General features: G+C 37.5%; 1 protein-coding gene across 1 annotated transcript in view; it reads right to left on the bottom strand.

Moving 5' to 3' along the window:
• IQCH (IQ motif containing H) overlaps positions 1-19668 on the bottom strand; it is a 208541-nt gene that overhangs the window by 81141 nt on the left and 107732 nt on the right. The window contains 3 exon segments of the mRNA XM_038580790.1: positions 60-332; positions 6140-6315; positions 10369-10452. Coding sequence (XP_038436718.1) covers positions 60-332; positions 6140-6315; positions 10369-10452 — 533 coding nt within the window.

Genomic DNA, 19668 nt, shown 5'->3' with positions numbered 1-19668 from the left:
CACAAGGTCAAGAAGTTGTGAAATATTTGAACAGAGCCTCATTCATCCACCCCGCATACCTGTTGGTGACGGTAGATGCCATATACTCCAGGAGGGACTGGCACATCGGCACTGTCAAAGACCCGTTTGCTTCCTGACTTGCTACTATAAAGATGAGCTATTTCAGGCTCTGGACCCAGGATGGGTATATTTAACATATCCGCCACAGCCAAATCATCTCTGTGGAGGAGCCCGCTGACGATGTAGGCCTGTTTTCCTTGGATGAGATTTTTTATTCTTTTGATTGCCTTGGGACTGTACATCAGGTAAGTGGCCAGACACATATGATGCTTCTGGGGGGAGACCATATCATTCTTGTTAAAAGGTGTTCTTTTTCTAGCCCATATGCCTAATTTATAATGTTGCACACAATAAATGCATTATTAATAGCAGGCTGGGTTATGACCTATCCTGTTGTTTAGCAGTTTAAATTGATAAAAGCTGTTGGGGTGAGGCTCTATAATCGCTCACATCTTTAGTGTGTTGGAAATAGGCTCACTGGGAATAGAACTAATTACTACACATCTGTATTTATTTGATCCACGTGGAATTATCCTTCTGTCAGAAGGAAAAGAGGCTGGCGGCCTTTGGATAATAGTGATTCATCTCTGCAACACTTCTGGCATGGTTTAACACTAAAGCGTCTGGAAAATCAATACAAAAAATGAAGAAAAAAAGCTTTACAGTGTGCTTCACTATACAGGACTCCTAATCCAGCAACTCTTTAAGTGACTCCATAGGCAAAGGGCACTTGATACTCTCTTTCCAAAGTTCCACCACCAAGTCCATTTTAGAAAAAATGTACTTTTATAATGATTATTTTGGTTTTTAGCCAATACTCTGGAGAAGATTCATGGATAGAAAAATATTTGAAAATTTCAACAAGGCTTAAATTTATTTTCCAATGAAAAACTCTTTTTATTTTTGACTATTTAGACCTTGCTCAGGAATACATGTGACCACTTATTCAGTTAAATACTTCTGGCATGTCTAAGAGGGGCAGAGGGCAGAGCCAGGTGGTCAACATATACCAAAACCAGTACAAGGTTGTCTCTACATTCAAGGAGTAAAGACACAAGTGAGTATAGTCAATGGATAACTAAATCAAGGCAGAGAAGGGCCATAAAGAGTAACAGAGGGCTCAGAGGCATAGAGGAAGGAGGCAGAGGCCATGTGCTGGTGGGGATAGCAGAGAAGTACAATTACTCATTTTCCTTGGACCTCAGTTTCCCCCTCTGTAAAATGAGTATAATAATAGTAGCCATCTCATGGGGATGCTGTGAGGATTCAATGAGATAATACATGTAAAGCACTTATAATGGTGCTTTGGACATAATAAGCACCTAATGAACGTTAGTTAGTATTTTATTATGAAAGAGGCTGGGGTTGAGGTGAATTTTGAAGGATAGGTAGGATTTTAATGGGTGAGAATGACCATGGGAAAGACATTAGCCATGGATGAAATTTGAGGACCCAAGGCTGAGCTTACTTTCTCTAGAGAGGAGGGCATCATGGCACAAGAGAAAGTGCTGGGGGCTTAGGAGTTCTGGCTTAGAATCCAGCTCTATCACTTATAAACTACCTGAACTTGGGCAAGTGACTTATACTCCCTCTGCCTAAGTTTCTCCATCTGTTTATTTAAAAGATATATTTATTTGAGAGAGAGAGAGAGAGAGAGAGAGCAGATTGAGGGAGGAGCAGAGGGAGAGAATCCCCAAGCAGACTCCCTGCTAAGTGGGGAGCTGGATGCAGGGCTCGATCCCATGACTCATTAGATCATAACCTGAGCCAAAACCAAGAGTCAGATGCTCAACTGACTGAGCCACCCAGGTGCCCAAGTTTCTCCATCTATTAAGTGGAAATAAAAATATCCATTTGCTGGGTTGCTCTAAGGATAAAATAAGATAATGAGTGTATAACACTTATTATAATGCATGGCATTGAGTTGATATTCAATAAATAGTAGTAATTATTATTACAGAGAAAAACTCTCTTTTTATAATAATCAAAATGCCATGCAGATTATATAATGCAAGGTGCCAGCATCCTAAGGATTTTGTAGATTCACACCTACTTCAGCAACTCTTGTCAAAATTATCTACTCAACATGGCATTAAAATGTGGAGAAATGCTAAGCATCTCTTTTCAGGAATGTTAGCAGCACTTGTTTGCAAACTGTTAGAAGGTGTAACTGATGAGTATGGGAGAAAGACAGTGAGGAGAGCCCTGGCTTTCAGTCTTGCCTGAATTTGTAACTTGCAAGGTAAGTTAGAAAACTTGACCTTTCTGAGCCTCAGCCCCCATATTCAAATGATGCATTAACTAGAAGTTTCTAGAGTCTTTACAGCTCTGAAGTAACTTTCCCTTTAAAACCAGAGCTCAAAAAATAAATAAATAAATAAATAAAACCAGAGCTCTTCTGGGTTTAGTTTAATGGGTACAGAGATTCTGCTTGAGATGTTGAAAAAGTTCTGCAAATGGATAATGTGATGGTTGCACAACAGTGGGAATGTACTTAAAGCCACTGAACTGCACACCTAACATGATTAAAATGGTAAATTTTATGTTATATGTATTCTTCCCCTAATTACAAAAAAAAATGACAAAAAGCAGAGCCTCTCTGAGAAGAGCATTTATATGATTTAGGCTACAAGGCCTTTCTTCCAAAAGGGTCCTTCTATTTTAAGCTCTTAGATCTATGCAATATGCCTTTTCTACCATAATTTAAATCCATTTTCAACATATACTTCCAAGAGTGCAATTCTAGGAAACCCAGTGTTTCCTAGACAATGGCTGGTACCACCTCTTGAGGTTTTGTTTCCCATCTAGTTGATCACCATCTTTCCTCCTTGTTTATCTCACCCCTTTCCTTGCCCTGCAAATTATTCCAATGAGGAAATGTAAGAAAATTAAATGTTGGGGTGAACTGGGAATTTGAATCATAATTGTAACATATGTAACACAGTGGGCTTTACAGAGTACCTAGAAGAGTGTTTCAAGGTGGCTGTGTTCTCAATGTAAAGGTCACAAGGCCAAAGCCTTCTGACATTATTCTCTTGTTTGACCCATATAACACTGTACCAGTGAACTTTTGGAGGTGAGGAAATGGAGGCTTGAGTGATTTGCCCAAAGTCACACAGCTAGTAAAGAGCAAAAGCAAGATTGAAACCCGGGGATTAGTATAGTTTTATGCTACAGCTACCAAACTTCTCCCATTCTATAGACTGAGTAGTAAAGGTCTGGTGAGTTTATGAGGTGTGATGAGGGGGTGCCAGATGCAGTGATAGAACCGAATGTTAGAGTTCTGAGCCACTTCCAGCCAGGCTGGGTTTTTGGCTCCTCCAGGTTTGCTTATCTCTGTTGGCAAGTACTCAGCCGGATTCTGGTTTATGGTCATCTATGGGCCTGCCTTATTCTTCAGGCAAGATGGTACCACAGTTTTGTGTTTGATATGTTTTTAATGAAGATTTGAATATGAGTGAGTGATGGTACAGTGCACATTACTGACCGTTTAGAGAAATTCGGGATCATCGGATCCAGGCAGTAGATTAGCACAGATGACAAAAGTCTAAAATGTTCCTAGTTCCATAACATTATAGCTACATTTCATTTATCACCACTAATTTTTTTTTTGACCTGAGACAAAAAGTAGTTGTTTGGGATGTCTTTGTAAACATTAAAATGTTCAAAACTAGACATGATGACTTTATAAGAGCACTTTTCACCATTACAGATTCAGGCATCATATAGTAATTTGGAGAGATGTACAAACAGATTTTTGGCACGCTTTAAAAAAATTTCCTTAAAGCCATCCATTTGAATGAAAATCAGCACTGATACAATCTCTCAAACACATTAAAAGGAAATAAAGCAATAACTAAACATGAGCAGGAACTGATTTGAAAGTGAGAGTTTAATTTTTGTATTTTAAAAAGTTGATTGCCTATGAGTGATTAATTACTCAAATAATTTAAATTTAAACGATGAGAAGTATTAAACACTTAAAATATTCCCTACTTGTTTCTACTCACCAAGGTGCAAACCTAAACTATGAATGTGACTCAATGCATCTGTTAGCGCCAACTGCCTATCTCTTGCCAAGAAACTGAAGAGTGGACTGCAGGGCACATGTCTCAGGGTAACAGGGTTGTAGAGCTGAAAAGGTCTTTGAAATGCCCTAACCCATCACCTGATTGTATATATGAAGATCAGAGGACCAGAAAGGTAAAGGAAGCTGCCCAAGCTACAAGGTCATCCAGGGGCAAAGCAGTCATTCCAATACATGAGAGTGTTCTGGGGTTGGACAGATTTTGGGGTCATACTCTGACCCCATCAGTAACTTTGGACTAGAAAGTGAGACTTGCTTTCCTCAGCCATAAAAGAAGATTGATAATTTCTGGCTTGTTAGCATTTTTCTGAGGACCAAATGAGAACATGTGTGCTAAGCATTTGATAAATGTTACTCATGCACTCACTTTCCTTCTCCTAAACTAGTGCTCCTTTCCCATTCCATGCCTCTTTGATGTATATGGACTTTTCAGATGTGCGGAAACTCCTTAGCAGCAGCAACCAGGTATTAGCTTTGGTTTCTGACTAGATAAAATTAGGAATTTAACTACACACTAGTGACAGTTTTTTCTTCCCCACTTTCTAATGTCCACAGTGACCTTGCCACTGAGGCCAGGGAATAGCCAGGAAACACCAAGCAATCCTTGCACTGATGGAGGATATTAAGGGTTCCTAAGACCATAAGGAAGTGGTGACCATTTGTCCCCTGTCTTTTCTCTTGTTCACCCGGCACCTGCATCCTCTTCTATAGCCAAGCAGTACCTATGAGACAGAGCTAGGCAGAGAGCTTTGGGAGGAACACTGAGGTATCCAGTTATGAAAAAATAAAATTTTCATCTTGGTAGAAGAGAGTAAATCCTGATGACAATTCACTGAGTATACTAGCAAAGCAGAGATGTTTTAGCAAACCTCCTCAGCTCTGGCAGGCCTTTTTTGGTGGGTGGATGGGGGCGTGTGTGTGTATCAAATCATGGTGCATCTGATGGGTCAATCAGTAGTAACAACACATAGATAGTAAAGTATGCTATTGGTTTCTTTGCCAATAAAATGAGCGTTGATTTTGGTGCATCCCACTTGTGAGTGGAGAGAGCTATCTTTAGCAGCAAATTTAGACCCGTAATTATACAAAAAAAGAAAAAAAAGTCTCCTCAAATTGTATAGTCCATTAGGTATTAAAATGTTGGTTGTTTAAAATGGAAAGTTTATATTCTTGTTAAAACAGAGAAATTCATTTCAAGCCATCTCTTGTACTGCCTTAATCTATAACACTGCCCTTGTGACTCCGTGAATTTCCCTTGTGTGGGGATAGAGTTCCATTTAGAATTCATCCCATTCAGTGGCTCAGTGGTAAAGCATCTGCCTTTGGCTCAGGTAGTGATGCTGGGATCTTGGGATTGAGTCCTACATCAGGCTCCCCATAGGGAGTCTACTTCTCCTTTTGCCTATGTCTCTGCCTCTCTCTCTGTGTCTCACATGAATAAATAAGATCTAAAAAAAAAAAAAAAAGAATTCATCCCATTCATTAAAAATCAGTACAAGTTAAAAAAAAAGTCTGAGCCTCATTCAGTATGAACCCTGTGATATGGTAAATCAGGCCAAATTCCCTTGAGGAAAGAAGTTCAGGGAGTAACAAAGAATAGCAGTGTGGAAGTCGGAAAATGGGTCCTGGAAAAGGTTCTGTCCCTAACAAGCTTGGTGAGCAGGGTGGGCCCAGCCTTTCTCTGTCTTGGTGTTCTCCATACAAAATTAAGGAAAAGGAACTATAGATGTTATAAATTCACCTACTTGATGGTATCATCCAATCACTGCAATTAGGCTTCAGCTATACAAAACTGGGCAGGAGTAGCTCAACTAAATCTGAAAGTTAAACTGGGATATTTATTTCCTACAGTCCAACTAGTAGTCTAATCAGTAAAGCTGTTAAACTTGCAATAATATTTCACTGATGTGTACCAGAGCGTTGCAAGTTATAAAATTTCCAATTTAATTTTACTGCATCCCTGAAGCCGTAGTAATTAGAAGACAAACTCACAGGGAAGATGTTTATAGCTTCAGGGGTGATAATTTTGAACCTGTCCTGCAGGTCACTTCTGTCCTCAAGGTTCCCCGATTTGACAGCTGCCTGTAGACTCAGGATTTTATTATAATATAGCAGTAACTCGTCGTTCATCTGATGGGAGCAGATGTAGATGACACTCACATTGGCATCTAAAAACAACAGGCGCAATGTTAATTACTGGTATAAAGGTAAATGACATTCTGAACTCTGGCATCGGATTGATGTTGCACAGTTTAAAATAAAGAGCATATCCAAAAGCCACATTGAAGTTAATTTAGATTGGTTTTGTAAAGATCTTTGCAATTTAACGGGCTTTTTGCATTTTAGCATTTCTCTAAAGAAAAGATAAATAACATCACTACCAAAAAAATAGACACAATGATTCCTTCAGAAGGAGGGCTGTGAGGTACTATGGAAGTGTGCTTTCAAATAATACATAGGGATTTAGCCCCAGAACTACCATTAACATCAATGGGAATTGCATACTGCTTTAAAAATTTATCCCATTAACTTCAGTAAATTATAAAACAGAGCTATTAACTTTAGAAAGCTGATGAAGTTGCAATTTCTTATTCTGCCTGGACTTGGCAGGGCCAATTCAGGGAACATCCTGTCCAAATAAATGGTCTGATTATGACCATAGCAATGATTATTTCAGGAAACCAACCTTTTCCCTGCTTCATTCCCAAAGAGGAGTTTATTACTTAAATAGGACATCTAGTGATTTTTGGTTTAAAGGAAACGCTGTCTTAAATTAACTGATTTTCTTCTTAAGATGTGCTTCTTATTATGTACATAGAAAAATCCTAATTAAATATCCCACCCAAATGGGATAGTGAGATGAGATTACCCACGCCTGGCTGCAGGGTTTTAATATTTTAAGGAGTTGGGACAGGAAATCAGCAGCCAATGGAGTAATTCATTCATTCATAAAATAACCTGGCTGATCAGTAGGGGCAAAGCACTTGGCTAGACATGGAGGGAAATAAGGAATCAAAGCAGCTGAGATGCTGCCCATAAGGAGCGACCATTTCACATGCACAAATAGCCACTAAACAAACATGGTGGAGACTAGGGGACACAATGAAGCACGCAGAACAGGTGGTTAGGGATGTTCAGGGGAGGGAGGGCTATAAAATGTTTACTTGGTCAGGTAGGGCTGAGAGGGGATTTTAAGACTCCTTTGTTCAGTTTGACAAGAGTATACAGAACACAGACTGATTAAATTCCAGCTCAGCTGCCTCGGAATGCTGGGCACAGTATTTAACCTTTCTAAGCATTAGTTCTTCATCTTTAAAATGGAGAAAAAAATCACTGGGGACATAAGAGTTTTGAAGAGTATTAAATGAAAGAATATCTGTAAACACCTAGAGCAGTATCTGGCACATAGTAGGTACTCCATAAACAGTACAGATACACAAGTCTGCCACATGGCCAGCTCTGACTAGGTGAGCCAACAGTGATTCCACACCCTTCCCTCCACATTTGTGCTCCTTTTTCCAGCGCCTCCAAGATTTAACATGATAGAATATACTGTCATTTCTTCCTATTGTTTCAAATCTATTAATCTTGTCTCTCCAAACTCTTTAAAGGCAAGGTGTATGCTCTTTCCTATATTCCTCCAAAAGCTGGTACAGTATGGAGTATGCAGGAGCCACTCAATAAATACCTGTGGGTTGACCAAAGGGATTTGGTAGGATGGAGAGATTTGGGAAGTAGAAAATCTTATACAATCAGTGAGATCAATAGCTTGTGGGAGAAATCCTCCTCCCACCAGAGAAGCAGTGTCCTCTGAACTGGCCCAGTGCTGAACCAAGAGTAGGCATTTGACAAATGTAAATATCTGGCCCCTATTTAATTTTGAAACCAAATTGCCACATAAACCTCAAAATAAATTAACTGAGGAGACAGAAATATTCAGTTGCTGAATGACCAAATTACTTATCCCAAACCTGTGTTTTCAAGAGGAGATTGGTGTCTTCAAAACTAATGGAACTTCACAGCCCTCCTTCTGAAAGAATCATTGTGTCTATTTTTTTAGTGGTAGTGTTATTTATCTTTTCTTTAGAGAAATGTTAAAGTGCAAAAAAGCCAGTTCAATTGCAAATATCTGTACAAAACCAATCTAAATTAACTTCAATGTGGCTTTTGGATATGTTCTTTATTTGGTTTTAAAAACCAAAGTAGGATTTTTTTTTTTTTTTTACTATAAAGAGACATAAGAAACAAACAACAAAAATAAAGATTCCACGCTGGAGAAAACAAAATTTTTCTTGCGAAGCAATTTCTTGGTTACAAAAAATGACAGCAAATCAAATTGCTAATTTCATCCTCCTTGTGCATTTCTGGGAAAAGAATACAAATCACTTGCACGAATATCCAATAGTTGTGAATCTGCAAATGTTCAAAATTAATTGACAGGTAATTTTGGAAAGAAATTAATATGAACATAAAGATTGCTTTGATCACTAGTCAATAGTTAATAATGGTCACTGTCTTGCTTAACTCCCCCAGGAACTGGCCATTGGGGGGTCTCCACCTGGCACCCTGACATCACTGCCAATATCCAAAGGATGGTCTTACCCACCTGATCAGATTCTCTTTGTTTCCCCCAAATAAGCAAAAAGTCAACTCACTTTACTAGGAATTAATGGAATATAAAAAAAGATAATCATTTATTCTTACATAAAATTACTAATTTTCCTAGTTTCTTCATATTTTTTTTAAATTCACAAGCAAGCACTTTTTCTACCTTCTAACTACTGTTTCTAAACTTCCATTACTCTTCTTGAAGAGGCTTTAGGCTCGGATTGCTATATGATGAAGACAGTGTACCAAAAAAAGGTATTTGCTTCATAGTCTGTCAGAAACGTTCATATTAGCAAAATTTTCCATTGCAGGTAGACATAGACTGAATTATTTAAAATAGAAGCCTCATACTTTCAAGTGTTTTCTAATAATGAGACTCTTTTGTAAGGAAATTCTTTGGCGATGGTTTGTGCTATATATAGAAGGGTATATAAAAAGCTAAAGAAAAAAATTAATTCAAATAAATTAGAGCAAAGTCTGCCCTCTGCTGCACTTCAGTGGTTTCCACCCAGTCAGGTTTTTAGTTGAAATAGCTCAGCACTAACAAATCAATCTCAAGTCATTAAAACAAATTTTTTTTGTAATGCTGAAAAACAATAATAGTGCCTACATAATAGATTAAAGCAATTACACTATTATTATTTTAGGACACTGTAAATTTCTAGTACTGATGTATTTCTGTTACCAAATGGCATTTATAAAATAATAATGATGCTGAAATATATATGAATCATGTAAAGTATGTCATTCCGGGGAGCCAGCTGAGTTGGTCATTGATAATTTAAAATTTTTCCTTGTTTTGCTTAAATAAAGGCCAAAGCAATTATATTTTAGCAGAACAAAAGAAGTTCTTATTTGGTAACTAATAAAAACCTACTCTTTGTTTACCCTGAATTTTTGGCTAGTACCTTCTAAACTGATCCAGTGCTAGTGCTTAGCCTTTGTGACCTTGCGTTAAGCCTAACCTGAACCTTAGCCTTGAAAGCACCAACTGGAGCTGGTGCATTATTGTGTTCTCTCCTGGCCCAGGTTGGTGTCTGATTTAGAACTGACCAAGACAGTATCAGAGCCTGACCTTTGCAAGGATGTATCTAGTGCTAGAGGTCTATATTTCTAAGAACTCCCTCCAGGAGGCAACTCCTGATTCTAATAACTACATAATATATATTTAAATAAAAGCTTCTTTAAAAAATCTATCTTCACATCCCTTTTAGTCTTATAATGAAAACAATGCTTTTCATTTCTGATACCGCTTTCCACTTATTACCCAGAAAACATAATAGATGATATAGACACAGATATAAAATGCTGGCTTCGGTCACTGCCAGATTCAGGAAATTAAGAGTATTTGGGGCTACAGGAGAGAATTCTTAGAATTTAAAAAAAGTCATCCAAATATATTAGTTTTTAAAAATGTCATTTTTTAATTCAAGGCAACTCCTGTATAAATCTGTTCTTTAAAAACAAAACATTTAATTGCCCTGCCAATAGATTAGAAATCCACGATTTTTCCTTGCGGGGGGCGAGAACAATAAGCAAAAGTTAAACATTTTTTATCAACATCCTCTGACAAACATTCTAAAGAGTCATTTGTGTGAAAGTATTTACTGTACCTAAGATGTCACACAGCCTCCCCAGCTGCATGTTCTGCCGTATATTGAAGTCGTCAATATTTTGTCGCACAGGAAGAGAATATCCTAAACAGCAAACAAGGTGTCAAAACGCAGAAAGAGAAGGTCAGTATGGCAAAATGACACACTAAGATTTCCAGGTGTCACAGTCCACATTTCTTGGAAAGAATTTTCTCTGAAGCATCTTGCAGACACAATCTAACTCCTAAGAATGAGGTCCTTGCTTCTCGGGGGATTTAAGCATTATTCTGGAAGATTTGCTAAGCAGCATATTCTGCAAAAGAAGAGTTCATCTTTTTCAATACCAGCAAAACCACTGGGAATCAAGACTATAAAAACATAGGGGAAATTTCTGACATTGAATATGATGTTCAAAACAACATTGAAGAAAATTATGCTCGGGGTAAAAACAAAACAAAACAAAACCAAAGAACTGTGTTGGCTCTTTCAACTTATGCTTCTCATGTGGCATTTTGAAGATGTGTCCCCAAAATCATTCTAAACTGACACAGAGATTTCAGAGAAACCCCTTGCTGTCAGGAATATATATTTAAGTAGTACTGAATACTAAAGGAATACTCTTCTGTTCATGTAGTCAAAAGAAATTTTTAACCTTTAGAGGGCAATAAAGGTTAACGCAGTTACTTTGTAGGTACTAATAGAAGTCCTGCAGTTTGCCTTCATGTCCACTGGAAACAGAGCAGAAGGAAAACACACGTGGATTATTATTGTCCAAAACTCTTTTACAAAATAAACAATAGCAGCAGCTCTTCTTGCTGGTATTTCAGGGGTTAAAAAAATAAGTGGATCAAAACATGAACTTAAAAGGCACACATACTCACAAGCAGATGTAATTGCTTATGAAATTCAGCAACTGTTGGTGCAACTTTTTTTTTTAAGTAAAATTGCTTTTCACATTTTGAAGAGATGCTTCAATGCCTCCTTGTGGTTAGTGAGCCCAAACACATGTTTCAAGTTAAACTGCTATAGATAAAGTGATTTTAAATATTACATCTTTGAGATGTGACACAGATTTCCTTTTCAGCATAAGGAAAACTATAGCAATTCAGGCAACAGGGCTTCAGATCAAATGCACTCTGATAATTGGCTCTTTGCTTTGATGTCAGTGTTTAAACACTAGACATCGTCTGGAAATTAAATGAGCTTACAATTCTTAAAGTCTCCCTTTTGCTTTATGCGGATGAACTTAAGAACTACAGAGGCAGAAGGACAAATAGCTTGTTCGAGTTATTTTTGAAAAATTATTAATTTCTGAAATACTTTGGGGAACCATTCCACATATGAAAGTTAATATAGACAGGTTTAAACGATGCCGTCTTGATGTGTGATTGCAGTACTGTAACTTAGGATTCTGCATATGTATAATTTTATCTATATTCAGATAAATGTTTAGGAAGATGTCTTGTGAATAACTTCTATATGCAAACTATAAGGAGGCAGGAAAAAATGCCTAAAGAATAAAGTATGATTAAGAAAAATGCCGGAGAGCATTCCACGAATGCATTTCCTTTCAAAAGTAAAGATAAAAGGCAATATGAGATGTCTCATTAAGATGATGTCCAATTTAAAATATAAAAGATGTCTGATCACTTTGTTGCTGCATGTGAATAAGTCTGTGTTTCAATCAAATGCTGGAGGTCAGTTTTCCAACAAATTACTTGGTACCTCTGTTACCACTGATCAAGGATGCCTATGCAGAATTATGGCAGAAATGGCTACTCGGTTAACCCTACAAATACACCCATTTTAAAGAACTGAATGTTAGCAATCCCAGAACAATGTTATAGAGGATCACATGAAGTAACAGATATGAAGACATTTTTGTAAACTGTAAAGTGCAGTACAAACATAAGGTATTTTAATGCTATAGGGGTATATGTGCTTCCAAAGCTCATAACAGCAACAAATCCTGTGACAAGCAACAGACCATTCTACATGGACAAGATACAATGCAATGAACATTGCCGTCAATGGAGCAAAAGTTGGGAGTCAATTTTTTTAAAAGTCATATTTATTATGTTTTGTACACCCACAAAAGTATGTTTGACACCCAGGTGAAAAGATGCTCATCAATGCTAGCAGTGCATATATTAAATACAATAGTGACTCAACCACTAAGCTTTTGGCAAGGATGTTGTAGCCTTGGGGAACTCAGCAGACCTGCTTGTTGGCAATGAACCATCACACTTAAAAATATAATCTGCAGAGACACAGGTACTTCAAAGTTCAAATAGAAACACCCGGGGAGCTCTGAGACACCATCTACTTCAACACTGTCATGCTATAGATAAGGAAAATCAGGGTAAGTGCCTGTCTCTTGTCCAAGAACACATAAACCTACAAATTACTATATAGTTTGGATAGGACATATTTAGCTCTTGCCTAAATATGGTTGCTTATAAAAAGAGACTTTCCAACGGTGAGCAGAGAACTCCAGAAGGGACAAAAAGTCTTTGCCTGTTTTCTCACTTTTATTTCCAATTGTTGCAGCATGCAGAATAATGGCCCTTCAAAGATGTCCATGTCCTCATCCCTGCAACCTGTGAATACTTTTGGTCACACGGCCAAGGGGAAATAAAGTTGCAGGTGGAATTAAGGTTGCTAATCATCTGACCTTAAAATAATGGGATTATCCTGGATTATTTGGGTAGAAGCAGTGTAATGACAAGGGAGGCAGAGGAGGAGAGAGTTAGAGAAGGTGTGTCCATACAAGAAAGGCTCAGAGAGCTGCTTGTTGCTGGCTTTAAAGATGGAAAAAGGGAGCCAAGTGTTCTCACTCACGCCTTTGTGGGCAGCTTCTAGAAGCTGAAAGGGTAAAGAAACGATTCTCCCCTAGAGCCTCTAGAAAGGAGTGCAACCCTGCCTACACCTTGATTTTAGCCCTCTCAGACTTCTGAACTACAGAATCATTACTGTAAGGTAATACACTTGTATTGTTTAAGCCACTAAGCTTGTAGGGACTTTTTAAAGGGTCATAGAAAACAGATACGATGCCTACTTTCCATCTTCACCTTTCAACTTTTATAAAATGGGTTTTCTCGTCTGGAGAACTTGTGGGAATTCAAAGAATGGTGAGTGGGACCTGTAGCTTTATCTAGCTCCTCATCAGCCTGGGAGAAAAGAGCATACTTCTGTGTACAATTGACCCTATCCCAAATGTTCATGAGATAGTAGTTCCCTAACTCCACTCTCCTCTGTCAAAAGATAAGAACTGGGGGTCACTTCCCTTAGTAAACTGGGGAAGGGTAGAGAACCACACTCAAGAGTGTTGTCTCTGAAATCATTCTAACTATGCCTCCAAACACACTGCCATCTCTTCACTTTCTCGTTTTTGAGTTGACAACTCAAAGACATGACAGACTCTGTAGGAAATTGGGACTTTTAATCAAATCTTCATGGTCTTCAACATGTCTTTTAGCAAGTAGCTATGGAATCCACAGGTTAGCTATGGCATTGCTACACTAGATCCTTGAGACAGATCTCCCAGATAGCAGTTCCCAAAAACAATACACATCCTTTGAGATCAGAAACAAAGCACACTTAAACTTTCAAATTCCTGGGGATCCCTGGATGGCTCAGCAGTTCAGCGCCTGCCTTCAGCCTAGGGCGTGATCCTGGAGGCCTGGGATCGAGTCCCACGTTGGGCTCCCTGCATGGAGTCTGCTTCTCCCTCTGCCTGTGTCTCTGCCTCTCTCTCTCTCTTTCTCTGTCTCTCATTAATAAAACTTTTTAAAACTTCCAAATTCCTTTAGAGCCTGAATTAAAATGAAAACACATTGTATTCATTGATATTATATCCATCCAAAAAATCCAAATCAACATTCAGTCATTAGTTAGACCAGAGTTGGCTCTGTGACCCTGTAATATTAAACTGTGCCGTTGGCCTTGACCTATCTGATGTTGCACCAGAAGTACAGAAACAGCATTGAACTGGGTGTCAATAACACCAGCTCTTTGTGAAATGGATCAGAATTAGGATATGGTAAAAAAAAGAGTTTTGCATATACTAAGATAAAACAATACTCTTTGGCATCACCTTCATTGTCATAAAAAATATTAAAATGTTTGTTCAGCAGTTCTCAAACTTACACTTGTAACAACTATAGAGAACCCAAAAAGCATTGTTTCCATCGGTTGTATCTATAAATATTTACTATATTAAAAACTAAAACTGGGGATCCCTGGGTGGCTCAGCGGTTTAGTGCCTGCCTTTGGCCCAGGGTGTGTTGCTGGAGTCCCGGGATTGAGTCCCACATCAGGCTCCCTGCATGGAGCCTGCTTCTCCCTCTGCCTGTGTCTCTGCCTCTCCTCTCTCTCTCTCTCTCTCTCTCTCTCTGTCTATCGTGAATAAATAAATAAAATCTTAAAACAAAATTAAAAAAATAAAAACTAAAACTGAGAAACTTTAAAAAGTACTCAATTTACCTTAAAATAACAATAAATCCATTACCAATAAAACCTAAATAATATATTTTTATTAAAAAGCTGTTATTTTCCCAAACAAAAAAATTTAATGAAAAGAGTTGCATTGGTTGACAAGTTTGTAAATCTCATAATAGAATGTGGTTAGATTCTCATATCCATTTCTGTATTCAACCTGTTGAAATATGTTGTTTTGATTAAAGCATATGAAGAAAATCTGGCCCTACACAGGTAAGTATTTGGAAAAGGGAAGACTATTTTATACATTTTATAGCCTTTTCAGACAATTGTGCATATTCTTTGATTTATACCAAAAATAAACAGTGGATGGGAATTCTCATGTTAGTTATAATGTAGAATTTGCAATCTTATCAATAATTTTTTTTTTTTACATTTTGTGAGAGGACAAGATTTAAAAAGGCAACTATCATCTGAGTATTATTTTGAAAATAGTTTTGACTTTCCAGACTCCCAGAAAGTGTCTTAGGACCTGCCACAGTCTCTAAGACCATGCTTTGAGAATCACTGGTCTTAGATGCATGCAATGCTGGGCCAGTCACTGATAAAGCCACTGATAAAAAGTTTAAATGAGATAAAGCCTTCTTTCTCTCTTCTAAGATTTATTTATTTGAGAGAGAGAGGAGAGCACTAGCAGAGGGAGAGAATCCCAAGCAAATTCCCCACTGAGTGTGGAGCCTGATGACGCAGAACTCCATCTCAGGAGCCTGAGATCACCATCTGAGCCAATACCAAGAGTCAGATGCTCACCACCCAGGCACCCCAAGACTTCACTCTTTAGAACAACACAGAATCCATTTGGTCAGTTTAGTTTGAGAATGTCTTCAACACTCAATACTTAAGCACCTCCTGTGTTTTCTACATCCCTATCACAAAATTCCCTAATCCTCCTCAGCAGTCCCCCTCAAAAAATGCTTAGTTTTGTTTTCATCAAACTGGCACTGGGTATACTTCATACATACATATGTAACCCAGAAAGGCATCTCTCTTACTGTATCTTAATCTTTTATCTCAGTAGCTTGTGCTTTCACAGTTGCACAAGTAGTTAAAACCTGGGTAATACCATCTCTGTATGACTGTAATATGCTGCTGATGGGCAATCAGTTGTGACAAATGTCACATGTTCCCTGAAAGCTTTTACAATTAGAGTACCAAAGTTGCCTAATGTTAACTTTTTTTTATGAATTGGAGTAATTCAAGAGTACCTCTATAACGTCACTCTTGCTCAGCTGTATCCAGGATGCTTTCTTGAATGGAAGAGAAAGGGATGGAGTGATGGCTACTGCTGTTGTCACCCAGTGTAGGCCCCTAGGAGTGTGTGATGCGTGTGAATATCACAAAAGATGTGTTTCAAAACAAGGAAAAGGTTGAGAACTACTGCTCCAGTCCATCAGATTGAGTCATGGTCGATTACCATCTTAGGCCAGGGGGATCAGATAAATGGCAACTACTTGGTAACTAGAAGCCCAATGTTAACCACTTCTCTGCCTTAGGCACCTGTAAGGAATAGAAGTAGGGACAAAAGGAACTAGAAGTCAATCACACGCTAATGAGCAGACTGTTCCAGAATATGTACTCTAATGCAACAGCAGGAGCTTGTTTGCAAGAGGCACACAACAATCCTGAGGAGGCATAGTCACTGAGCATGGCCTTGCTGGTGGGTCTTTGTGGTTTCCAAGAAGGAAAAGCCAATCCCAGCAGAGGCAGTTTCCTGGGTGCAAAGAGGCAATTAGCATCATCTGATGACAGGAGTTTGCGTGGGAGTGGGGATAGGGATGGGCGGGGGCGGGGGGGAGACAAACGCAGAGATTAGGGTAGAAGAGTGATAACCAGTAACCACTGATGAGCATCCTTGTTTCAGCAGAACACCAAAGGTAGCCTCTTATGATGTGAAACAGAGGCAACAACATTTTGAGAAATGATGGAACACTATATCAAAGTAGGAATATTTTCACACGTGATGGGGATGGCTGTAAGGAAAGAGGCTGGGTCCCTCTCTCAAGTGATAAGGAAGAAAGAGTGTCCCTTTATAGGAAAGAAAGTTTTCCTATCTTTTTGGCCTCCATGACAGTACAAAGCAGCAGAAAAAAAATGTTTTTTTTTTTTTTTCATGAGATTCACAACAGAATCCATAACCTTATGGAAGGGAGTTTCTTGGAGACCACTATAGTATTCGCTCCAAGAATAATTTCCTGAAGTAATGCACAGAGGAAAAAAAAATGAAACTGAACTATATAGATTCCTTTTAGCTATTAAACCAGTTGACAATGAAATAAAAGGATTACAAAGAGAAAAGAGAAAACCCCACCTAATTAATTCCCTATTTTTATTTTAAAGAGGAAGAGAAGTGAGAGAGCACTTCACTGGGGGTTTAATTGGTTGGCAGTGCCTCATAGACCTGCTCACGGCATCAGAGCCCCATACTTGGCATATCTCATTTAATGTCAATATATTTTAAAATGCCACTGAGTTTAAGTGTAGCACCAAATGATGCACTGTAATAAAGCAGCACAGGAGTTAAATTGAAAGTGGAGGAAATAACTTGGCCAAAGTAACTGGAAGCAGAATTATTTCATAGGTTTTATTTAGACCTCTGATTTTTCTAGGGGAATTAGGATACTTTGTTGCAGTTCTTATTTGACTGATAGATTTTGCTTAAAATAGACCCTAGTATTCTATTCCTGCTATGAACCATAGTAGATTATTTTGTTGTATTATTGTATTTCATTGTATTTCATTAATAAAAATGATAAAAATACCTAATATCCAATTAAGAGATTAGCCTATATACTCTGGAAAGGATGAGTGTTTTTTTTATCATGAAATTATAAGGCCGATCAGTTTCTTTGAACAATTAATCAACAGCATCCCACTCCTCCTGTTTGTTAAAAATAGCTAAAACTTTTTGTTATGTCTAGGAATACTAACCAATATATGTAACAGTCAATCAAGTTTTATAACTACTCCTTTCAAAGAGGTTACTCTGCAATGTGTAATTGTCTTAATGTTCATATTAACAAGCCATAGACTTGAAAATACATGGTAAATATTTTGTGGTCAAAGCATTACTGAAAACATTACTGTGGTCCTTTACATCATCATCATTTGGAGAATTTAATTATTCTTGTGTGCAGAAAACTGCATAAACAAATAACCAGATGCCTATCACTGCAATATATTGTACAGTTATCAGCTACTAATCTTTCATTTTTAGAATTCAAACAAGTTAGTGCAGCCCTAATTGGCTAGCAACATGGTATAATTATTTCTAGGGCTAATTCTACACCAAATTGATTGCAAATGTCCTATAGAAAAAGAGAACAAGGCTGTAATTTGTATTAAATGCCTACCTGAACTTTACATGCCTACCGACTGATTTTGATTAGTGAATCCCTCTCAACTCTAAAAATAAAATTACTACATTGAATAGATTTGGGGGGACATGTGTTTAGAGAAAAAACAGGCTTTGCTTTTATCTACTCTTGTTTTCATGAATTATGTAGGCAAGTCCCTGGTGCAGGATACAAAGTAGCCATGTTATGACTAGCTAAAATCTTCAAGAATTCACAGGTAAAGTGGTGCATGAAAAAAAAAAAACCATAATCATTTTTTAAAGAAAGGCATGGTTTGAGAATTATGTCTGTGGAATAAGTACAAGGTGACAGGTTAACATTATTTAAAGTTAAACTTTAATATTCACAGGTCATTTTATAAAACCTAAAGCATAGGTTATGGAAACAAATACTATTTGATTAGAGCCCAAGTATTATTCTCTTGTAAAAATGTGTAATTGGGCTTTTTAAATACTCAGTTGAGAAAAATATATGTGCTTAGTCTTATCTCTTGGAAGATACATGGTTAGCAGTTTTTCTTTAAAATGGGTTATTATGTTGTTAACAAAAATTACTACAATAGGGAAGACTTTCAGATTTATTATGTGTTTATTTAAACTGAGAATATGTATTTTAGAAGAAAATTGGTTTTAATATCAAATCTAAAATAATGCAATTCTAGTTTCTGATGGAAGTTATTTTTCTCTTTATATCTGGCAAAGCCTTTTGGAATTTTAAAACATTTTCATTTAAAATTATTTTTTATTCCCCAGTTCAGATTACTGCCCATTATTTTACCTCTTTGGACAAAGACTCTTCTCTATCAGACTTTGCTGCACTGCTGATTGCCCTGGGGCTTTGAAGGGTCACAGGTGGAGGGAAGGAGTTTGTGGAAATTATGCCTGAAAATACCTTTGTGCTGTCAACATTGCAAAGTGGGGGTCTTGTTCTATTTCTCGTTTTGAATAAAATAGAGAGCACAAAACAAAATTTCCCACATAAGTACCAGGTCAGGTCCACAATTAGTTGCAGAAGCAAAAGGCTCTTGCACCTTATTCCAAGGACTGGAGTCTGTTAATTGTGTCTGTAATTAGCCTCTCTGGTTGTAATCAATTACAAGTGCAATTTCTGAGTGTGAACTAATTTTGTGTGCAAAACTAGTCCCACCAAAACAAAAGTCCAGGTTGGAATGAAATTCAGATCTGTCTTACCTCACTTACATTCTAAGAAGGAACTAATTTCTTCTGTGGAGCCATAAAAAGACCCAAACTGTACAACTGTGATGTATTTTCTTAACTTTTCTGTAAGCACTCTAGATTCTAGGAAAGTTTGCATTACTTTATTACTACTAATATTTGACTAATTAAAAAGATAATTATTTTATATAATAATTTTAATGGATTTTTTCTTTTCATATGACTGTTTAAATGTGTTATGTTCTATACTATGCATAAATATACAAATACGTACACTCACACAGGGGCACAAA

The sequence above is a fragment of the Canis lupus genome, chromosome 30 (assembly GCF_011100685.1).
Source record: "Canis lupus familiaris isolate Mischka breed German Shepherd chromosome 30, alternate assembly UU_Cfam_GSD_1.0, whole genome shotgun sequence".
NCBI lineage: Eukaryota > Metazoa > Chordata > Mammalia > Carnivora > Canidae > Canis > Canis lupus.
The sequence above is the reverse complement of the archived record's forward strand: the minus strand, read 5'-3'. Positions and strand labels throughout refer to the sequence as shown.